Source organism: Arachis hypogaea, chromosome 6 (assembly GCF_003086295.3).
Source record: "Arachis hypogaea cultivar Tifrunner chromosome 6, arahy.Tifrunner.gnm2.J5K5, whole genome shotgun sequence".
NCBI lineage: Eukaryota > Viridiplantae > Streptophyta > Magnoliopsida > Fabales > Fabaceae > Arachis > Arachis hypogaea.
Window position 1 is genome coordinate 110,494,357 of NC_092041.1, and position 10,232 is coordinate 110,504,588.

General features: G+C 29.1%; 1 protein-coding gene across 1 annotated transcript; it reads right to left on the minus strand.

Moving 5' to 3' along the window:
- Positions 1 to 2,579: 2,579 nt before the first annotated feature.
- LOC112755666 (probable indole-3-pyruvate monooxygenase YUCCA4) lies at positions 2,580 to 6,464 on the minus strand. The gene is made up of 4 exons (XM_025803903.3): positions 5,786 to 6,464; positions 4,751 to 4,999; positions 4,351 to 4,473; positions 2,580 to 3,327 (listed from the first exon to the last, which is right to left on the minus strand). The coding sequence occupies exons 1-4, from the start codon at positions 6,407 to 6,409 to the stop codon at positions 3,109 to 3,111; spliced, it is 1,215 nt and encodes a 404-aa protein (XP_025659688.1). The 5' UTR covers positions 6,410 to 6,464; the 3' UTR covers positions 2,580 to 3,108.
- Between the last annotated feature and the right edge of the window lie 3,768 nt (positions 6,465 to 10,232).

The window sequence follows — 10,232 nt, forward strand, 5'->3', positions numbered from 1 at the left end:
AAAAAGTAAAAAAATTAGAATTCACATCCATTAATTAAAGAGAAAACTTTTACATGTTAAATGTTGTGCGTATATTTTAACTCTTGTTATAAATGATGCACTAAAAGATGAAGGTTCAATTTTAAAAACGATTAAAAATGTGATTAAACATGTATGTGTGTATCATCAGGTTGTATAAATAGGGATAAGATTATGGTAAAGGAGGCTAAAATTCAACAGAAAAACATTGTGGAATTAGAGGTTCCAACTAGATAGAACTCTACCTTTATATCTGATGCTTGGAAGAGCTTTGGAATTTGGAAAGGGCACTTAAAAAATTGAGGAGGGAGACGAGGAATATGCTATGATGGCTAGTGGCGGTATACCGTACCAAAGAATTTCAAATTTGTTAGATTTTGACAAATTTTTTATTATGTAGTAATTAAGAGAGTTTCAAGTTCAATATTAATTTGTGACATCTTTTCGACACTTCGATCATTTTTGAAAAGTTGTATTTACATTTAAATATTGGATGACAAAGTTTATATCTAATGTTTTTAAGCATGGCTGGAAAAAATTAAAATAAAGTCTAAGTATGATAAATATCAAAGTAGTATAAAAAAAATACAAATATAATGATATTTATTGCCGTAACTTTTGACAAGCTTCAAATGGTAGACTGAAATTTTGAGAAGTATGAAAAAGATGTTTCAGTTTGAGTTCAAAGGTGAAGAAAACATTTTATATATATATATATAATTACCTAAATCAGTTTTTAAGTATTTTAAAAGTAGATATTTTAGTCTAAAAAAAATAAATATATAGATTAATTTTTAATATTTTTTTGTTAGACATAACAATTTTCAGTCTATTTTTTAACATAATTTACTAACAGAGAATGTTGAGTTGATACGTAAATTCACACACGTGAAGTGCGAGAAGGACAAAATAATCCCTGGCACGAGTCATTAGCACCCAAACCACCACCACTATTTCTACATCCGTTCTTCTGTCTTCTCTTTTTCCTTCTTCCTTCTCCTTTCCTCTCATTTCTCTTCCACAGTTAGACCTAAACACTACCATCGCCTCACTCTCCCTCACCATCTGCGTCTTTTACTATGAAATTTCATATCTGGCACCATCATCATATCGCAACTCCTCCATTGTATAAAGAAGGAACTCCACCGTCAGCGACGTTTCCTAGCTTCTTCGTGTTTCCGCCCCTGCCGACGACCATGCTGACGAGTACCTCGACATTCCTCCAATCGCTGCAATAAGTCTCTCATGGCAGACAGTGGCTGGCTCTTCTGAGGGATGTTCTAGCTAGAACCAACTCAACAGAACCCTAACAATCAGAACTCTGCTGTATATGTTTAGCCACTTCCCCAATTCCACTGCCGGCACTGTTAGCGACGTGTTCAGGGACTCGCTAGGCCTATCTTGCGGCGACGCAAAAAACAAAGGTTGATGGCAGAAGGTTCTGAGGGCAAGTAGGTGAGGGTGCAGGTGAAACCTTCCAGAAGGTGTTGTGCACCCTCGACGTTGCACTGTGTGGATATGCGAAGCTTGGAAGCCACTATTGCAGGGAAGAATACTATTGTCATCTATGAATTAGGGATTAGAGATTGCTATCATACGATGGTATTTTTTATTACAAAATTAAGGACAGTTTTATCCTTTTTACACACGTAGACACTTAACTGCTACTGTATGAGTTTATGTGGCAACTCAGTATTTTTTATTAGTGCGTCACACCGAAAAATAGATTAAGGACTATTATATCTGACAGAAAAAATATTAAAAATTAATCTATATATTAATTTTATTTAAAAATTAAATATTCACTTTTAAAATTTTTAAAAATTAATTTGAACAATTCTATATTTTTTAATAATTATAGGTTGTTTAGTGGGATTTGGAAATCTCATAAATCAACCCAAACCTCACTTGACTCTGATAGACATAATTTGGATGCATCTGAATCTTCTTTTGTCATGAAATTATATATATATATATATATATATATATGTATTAATAAAAGTGAGATGGATTTATATCTCATAGAAGTTTTAGAGGAGAATGATATGCAATTGGATGAAAAAGTGTGTGAACCAATGGCATTGGATTTGAATGACTCATCCCTCTCCAGGAAAATCGATCTCTTCTTTACGGTGCGAACACTCCAAATATATTTGGTTCTATTAAGAAATCAACTAAAAATGAAGCCAATTCTAATTAATTAGTTGAAAAATATGTTTATTATAAAAAAATTATTATTTTATTTTTTTAAATTTTAAAATTAAAAAATAAAAAAATTGACTTAGTTAATTTATATTATAGTTTATTTTGTAGACTTTTTTATTATATATGTGTGTGTGGGTGAGCACACATGGACCTGTCTTCTATTATTAATTTATTATTATAAATAAACAAATTATACCTTGTTGTTCCAACAATTTCTTGACAAATGGGAACCGAACTATAGTTGGCCACAATTTTTATAGTTCTATAAAGTAACTAACTAGTAACTACCACGTAATTAGTCGTTGCCATTCAATTACTTTATTTGTATTGTAATGTAACGACACATACACTTTAATTTGTACTTTGTACTAATGGTACCATTTCATTTTATGAAGCTGTTTTTGTACAAAAAGCTGAAACACTTGATGATGAGTAGTTAGCAAAGCGCGTATATTCTCCTAAATACAAAATTGTACATACACAAAAACATGGAAATGATGACGAAAAAAAGAAAATAATAATAGAGAAAGAAAACCCATGCGATCCTAACTCTCTACTCTTTTCTCTCATTTCATCTTCATTTCTCTCTATCTCTTTTTTTTTTTTATCTAAAGTAAAGTTTAATTTTGTTGTTAAAATTATAAATTTAATTTAATTCAGCCCTTAATTTTTTAAAATATTTAATTCAATTTCAAAAATTATACTACATAGAGTATAATTTGAGGTATTAAATTAAATATTTCAAAAAATTAAAAACTAAATCAAATCAAATTTGTAACTTTAACAACGAAATTAAACTTATACTTTTTTTGGGGGGGATTTACAAATAGAAAAGTTGGAGATGTTATTGTGGGAGGGGTTATAATTATTATTATAAGCTAAGATCTAGGAATTGTTGAGTTGGATGATATGTGAATTGTTGTTGTTGTCCTTTTTAAGGGTTTTCCATTGATCAGCAATGTCATTAGCAATCTTGACTGCATCTGAGGAAGTTCCAGAAAGGCCCCTTCTTGTGAATCCAACTGTGTACAATCCATGCTTCCCTTTCCAACCATTAGGGAAGGGCGTTTTCGGCATTCCATCTTCCGTGAAGAAATCACAACTCTGAAACAAAAGGAAAAAAAAAATTAAATAAATAGTTTGAGTAGTTTGATTTAATTTTAAACAATAATTAATTAAAAAACAAATCATAAACTATTGTTTAAATAAAAATTTTAATTTAATATAGCAATATATGTTTTCATATGATATGATGAGGACGACCCTTTAGTTTATCATATAAAAATGATGCATCATGGTTTGGAATTTAGTGACAGAGGCCCATATGATACAAATTGCAGGATTTTTCAGAGCATGATAGCTCCATCTATCCATACCCTTTACCCACAGAATAGAGAAAACAGTTTCTTTGATAATAATAATAATAATAATTTGATTAAATAATAATAATAATATTTGTTTTTTTGTGTCAATGATGACATAATAATTAAATTTGAAAGGAGTGGAGAATGAATGAATTGACCAAGGGGACTCAAACAGGTTTTTTCAGCAGAGTAAGAGGAACCACTGCCTGTAGAAAAAGAGTATAAAGAATTCTCTTTTTGGTGTGACCCTTTTACAACTTGCAACCTTGATAGATATTTCATGATCATCACACATCATGAGACGTCACAACTCACTAATATTCACTCCACAGTAAAAAAAATGTTATTATTAAAGTATTTTCATATAGTGCATCTAATTACGTAACATCACATCAGAAAAAAAAATAAATGTGATTATACGATTATGTAAAACGATTTTTACTAAATTAAAAACTAAAAAATGTATTTAATAATATTTATAAAAAATTACTATTTTCAAAATTCTAAGAATTATTATTCTTTTGCATAAGAAAAAAACAAAAGATAGTTTAAAAAAGTGGTAGAACCCAGGACAGAGGGCAAAGTGATTTTATTCTTTCTTTTTTGCATGAAGAAAAGAAGACATTTGTAGGTTTCTGCTCTTTGCATGTGTCCCAAAGAGCCTTAGAAAGTGATGGGTCATGAGTGGTTCATAATAAGATAGAGCTAAAAACGCAACAGAACAGGTCAATTTTATTTATATTATTTAATTTAATTTTCTAACCTTGAGCCAAGTAGGCACGTTGCTCTTGTATCCCGTTGCCAATATTATAGCATCGAATTCCTTTTCTTGTCCATCCACAAATTTGGCACCATTTCTTGTTATCTCCTTCACACCTTCCATCACCTATGCAAAGCCAAAAAAGAAAAACCCTAACAAATCTTAGCCTCAACATATGACAAAATTAAACTTCCCCTAGCCCCTAGCTTTTCAAAGTACAATATTCTTTATACAAAATTTTTTTTTATTTTCTAATATATTTAATATTATTTAAAAAATCTTACTTTAATAGAATTTGCTATTTAGAAACTATACTTTAATTTTTTAAAAATATTCTTAGAATATTTATGTTAAAAAAATATATTTTTTATATATATAAAGAGATAGTTAAATGAAATAGTACCTTAATGTTACCGGATTTGATTTGTGCTACTTGACCAACATCAAGAACAGGGGTTTTTCCTGTGGCAAGTTTAAGTTCAATTGGACCTGTTTTGGGCCTTCTTATGCCATAATGACTTGTGTTTCCCAACATCATGTTTGCCACCAACAACAGAAACTTGTCTACTATTTTTAGTGGAAACCATTTGTATAGTGCCATTGCTATTCCAAATGATGATATTCCCAAAATCTCCCTAGGGAGAACATGTACCTATACACATATATTGCATCATCATTAGACACATAAATATAAGGTGGATACTACCATGAAGATTTTACTATTGTCTTCATATAAAGATACTTCTTTTTTACCATTAGATGATAAAATGTATGGTTTGATTTTGATGTGTTGCAAAAGTGTTATTTTTTTTAAAGTGTGGCTAAACAAACAAAGTACACTTTTAACACAAGAATCTTCATAAAAAGATGTTTTTAGCATCTTCATTTGAGTAGTTGCCTAAATATAAATATATATTGAACCACCAAATGTGCAAAAAGGACATCAACTCAATATTGATGATTACTTACCCAAATGGGAAAAACACATACATACATGACGTCAGCTTCAGTACTAGTACAGTTATACGGATCATTATTAAATGGTTCATTAATAATAATAAATAATAATAAAAAAGATTTTTTTTTTGCTATTCAGTCCCTATTGTAAAATAAATAATCTTACTTTTGAATATAGAAGCTTATACTTTTTTTTTAGTTTTCACTCATCACATTAGAGTTAACAAAATAGAAGAGATGGTTACATTCTTCAATAATAACATAAAGTAATATAAGAAAATCTTTTGTTAACATAGTTTCTCCATAAAAAAAGACTTTTATTGATGTCTACAATGATTGGGTGTTGTACTAGTACTAAGTAAGCTGCACTTCCAAAAAAGATAACTACTAAAAATTAAATTAATATTAATATTTTCTCACTTGCAACAATGAAAGTTAACCAAGAAAATCAAAATAATTAGCAAAAAACATTTGAACTCACCGTATTTCTTGCAACCATGTAAGGCTTAGCATTGTGTCTACAAAGATCCAAGCTAACTTCCATGCCAGAATTTCCACAACCAATAACCAAAACCTTCTTGTTCTTATAAGCGTCACCAGATTTATACGCGCTAGTATGAACAACAGCACCATGAAACTTGTCGATGCCGAGAATCTTGGGAATCATAGGTTCGGCATTTTCTCCGGTAGCTACAATGAGCCAAGGGGAAAGGTAGAGAGAGTCTTGGGTCCTAACGAGCCAAATCTGGGAAGAGGGATCAAACTCGGCCACGTGGACTGTCTGGTTGAACCTGGGTTGAACCTTGAAATGGGAAGCGTAGGAGTCCATGTAGGAGATGAACTGGTACTTGGTTGGGTACTTTGGGAAGGTTTGTGGGAACCCCATTAGAGGGAGTTGGCAGAAATTTTTAGGGAGATGGAGTTTGAGGCGGTCGTAGGTTTTGTTTTGCCAGAGCGAAGCGATGCAGTGGCTTCGCTCTAAGATTATTGAAGGAATGGAGTACTGAGATAGACAGGCGGCTACGGCTATGCCGGAGGGTCCTGCTCCTACTATGATTGGCCCTTCAACACACTCTAGAGAACAAGAAGATGATGAAGTTCTCATTGTGTTAGAAGAAGAAGAAGTAGTTTAATTTGAACAAGTGATAGTGAGGGTTGGTTTTATATATAGTGTGGGGGTGTTATGGGAATTTAAAGAGAGGGAAATTTTGTGGTTAGAAGGGTGAGCCTTATAAATGCATGGAGAGAGGGGTGTGGGGTGTGGTGTAATTGAGGCGTGAAGGTTAAGAAAAAGGATTTGATTTTGTTTCTCAAGGCTCTTTCTTCTCTCTTTTAAAGAGAGATTTAGAGAGAGAGAGAGACACTGAGATATGCTGAAAAATTCATACACAAACAATTGCTGTATTTCATTTGTTTTTCTATTTGTAATTTTTATTTTACTTTTACTGCTTCTTTATTTTTTTATATATTTTTTTTAAGAGAAAAACTTAAGTGCAGTTAACTTTATGTGAGAGTCGTTAAATAATTTCATAAGTTCGACTAAATTGTTATTTAATGATTCTTAACTATTAACTTCAAGAATTTGAATCCTCTAAAATTTGAATTTTTACTTGAGAAGGTAAAGTAAAATTTCTCACTCTTAAATATTTTTTCTTTTATAATTTCTCTTGATTTCACCTATGAAATAAATAGTGAGAGATTACAATTTACCCTCTAAAATGAAATTCAAAATTTAGAAAATCCAAATTCTAACTTCAAATAAAATTAACTGTACCTGAGTTTTTTTTTAATTTATCTTTTTTTTTCTTTGATCAATGAATAATTCAAAGATGTAATTATTTAATAGTTTCTGATTATAATATCTGCATTGTTAATATATATATAATCTAGTTAATATAAAAAATTTCATTTAAGAACCTTTAGTATTTTTATGTTTTATTAATTATTTATTTTTTTGGGGGAAAAAAACTTTAACTTTGACACGCTTTGTCAGTACTGATGAATGTAATTTATGTGGTGGCTCGGTTTTTTTTTTTAATTTTTTAATTTTTAATTTCAACAGCCCTATATGACGTTTTGTAATACTGTATGTGTGGGTGTATATATTCTATATAGTTGTATAAAGTAATAAGAAATAATAAATACTGTTCAGGGTTTTATTTTAAGTTCATACCATATATATTTTCTGTTGATTAACACAATCCAATTCTAGTTCTAGTATAGTTTTCCCAGCACTTATTACTATTATATACCCAGAGCTTGATTTGATGCTATATATACTAAGATATTAAAGTGAAAGAACATAATATGGATTAAAAGTATTAATATCAATTTTTTATGGCGACAAATATTTCGATGTATTTTCATTTTAGTTAGTAATTTATATTAGAGAAAAAGATAAATAAGTTTTTTATTTTTTAATTTAAAAACATATAAGTTTTTCCTTCTAAAATATATAAAGACTTAGATTTTTCATATTTAAAAAAAAAAAACGTTTTTATATTTTCAATCAATTAAAATTTTATTTGTCTTCAAAATAAAATATCAGAACCTATTTGTTGTTTTCTCCTCATATTATATGTGAAATTCCTAGATGGTATAGAAAAAATCAAAAGTTTTGCTCTAACATTATTTTTAAGTCATCAATATCAGATAGAAAAAGTCTAGAAAAATAACGTTTTCTTAACATTATTTTTAAGTTATTAATAACGGATAGAAAAAGTATAGAAAAATAATATTTTTTAAATAATAACTAATATAATCCTGATTTTGAATGGTTAATGAATTTCAAATGTAATTTGTTGTTCATGTTATTCGCATATTTTATTTTTCACTTAGTGAGATTATAACTGATAATAGTAGTATAAAATAAAATTGGTGTCGTGCTCTTAAAGCTACTAAGAATTATATTAGCTATATATCCAATCTTGTAAATGCTAGGGGAAAAAAATAACAAGAAAAAAAACTTCGATAGTGTCATTTGTGTGAATATTGGTGTATTTTAGAATTTTGTCTTTTTTTAGTGCATTTGTTGTTATAAAACTTTTTTTTCTCTCTCAAGCTTTTTGAGCCAAGTACTAAATATATAATTTTTTTCGGTGCTAGGAAAAATTGGTATATATACTTTTATTGCTGGCGAAAGCTTACCGAGGTTGGAATATTCAGTGATTATGCTGCTAGCTTTTGTCCAATCTTCGCTAACAAAAGTGCTCTTTTGCTGGTTAGGATTAAAAGGTGGAGTTGAAAATGAAGTAGAGTTACATCGTTTTATGATAAAGTAGTATGATTTATTTGGTAAATAAAATTTTGATATTTTAATTAATATTTGAATAAATTAGATTAATTTAAAAATAATAATTCACTTTCTTTTTTTTTTTTCTATTTTTTCAAATTGAACTTTGAATAGGACGGAGGTCTTCTGTAAAATAATTTTCCACTTTAAAAACTGGAGTCCTAAATTCTTTTTTCTTATTGAGTCTGATAGCTATATATAAGGATATTTATGGATTGGATCATATCTGTAAATTTGCGATAAATATCCGCATCTGATTCGAAAATTGCGGATACGATCTGATCCATAAACTGATCAGATCGGATAGGTTCTAATCCGCACCCTTTAAGGATCGGATCGCGAATATCTGTTCTACATCTGCGTATCCGATCCGCACAATAATAATTAAAAGATAAATAAATATATATGTTTGGTATTATATTTGCTTGTTTGCATATTTTAGTTAGTAGTTATTATTCATATATTGTATTATTTTATTTTTGTTATTTAGAAAAAAATTGATTAAAAATATTTTAGGAATAAATAGGTTTAAAAGTATAAAAAAAATATTTTTATTGAATTTTTTACGTAAAAATATGATTAAAAAGAGAATGTTCAATTATGCGAATATACCTGATATTTGATCCGATCCGACACTTAAAAGCGTGGATATCATATCTGATCCGATCCGTGTATACCCCTAGATAACAACCATTTTGATTAATGGTATGTTGGTCTCTCATTTTTTTTTTACTTTCTAATGAGAAAAAGTCCTATGATCTATGATTCATTTCCTTCGAGTCTTCGACGTTGCTATAAAAAATTGTCACAAATGACAAATTATTAACAAATTACAACGATTTAATAACTCCAACCCTCAAAACACACCAAATTAAAACTGCCCACATACAAAAAAAAAAAAAAAAAAGAAAAGCAACTCATGCAACATGTCAACCTATACTATATATTATATTGAAAGAATTTCCAATAGCAGGTTGTATACAAGTCAAGGAAGCATATATATCTAAGAATTTAAAGACTAATTGATGTTGCTGCATGCTGGGAAACAGCGTGGGGAGATTTTCCATGCGACAAGAGTGTTAAGACCTGTAATTGTTGTGTTTTGCTACCTAGCCCCAACCTATATATATTCATCTTTTCTGATAAAAATATAATTATTTATTTGTTTATAATATAATATTATAATTTATATGACCTAAAAATTTAGTGTTCGATTCTTATTGTTTCAAAAAAAAAAAAAAACTGTCATCCTATAAGACTAATAAAAAAAATTAATTATTCTATCAGTTCTTATAATTTTATTAAATTTTTAATTGGGTTCTTATATTTTTTTTTTCGATTGAGTCTCTATATTATATTAAATTTTGTAATTAAGTCCCCACCGTGATAAAAATGTTGGAATTAACGGAATATTCCGTTAAACAAAACGAATATACCTAATACTTGACTGATTCTGTATAGTTTAATAGAATATTCCGTTAATTTCAATGTTTTTATCACGGTAGAGATTTAGTTACAAAATCTGATATGGTAATAGAGACCTCATTGAAAAAAAAAAAAGTATATGAACCTAATTAAAAATCCGATGAAACTATAGGAACCGACAGAATAATTAAACCTAAAAAATTTTATACAA

Excerpts from the sequence above, each read along its gene's own strand:
- LOC112755666 (XM_025803903.3), bottom strand. The coding sequence starts at position 6,409 with ATGAGAACTTCATCATCTTCTTGTTCTCTAGAGTGTGTTGAAGGGCCA. Across the intron at positions 5,000-5,785 it reads ACATGGTTGCAAGAAATACG|GTACATGTTCTCCCTAGGGA; the intron begins GTGAGTTCAAAT and ends ATATGTGTATAG. Across the intron at positions 4,474-4,750 it reads TCAAATCCGGTAACATTAAG|GTGATGGAAGGTGTGAAGGA; the intron begins GTACTATTTCAT and ends GGCTTTGCATAG.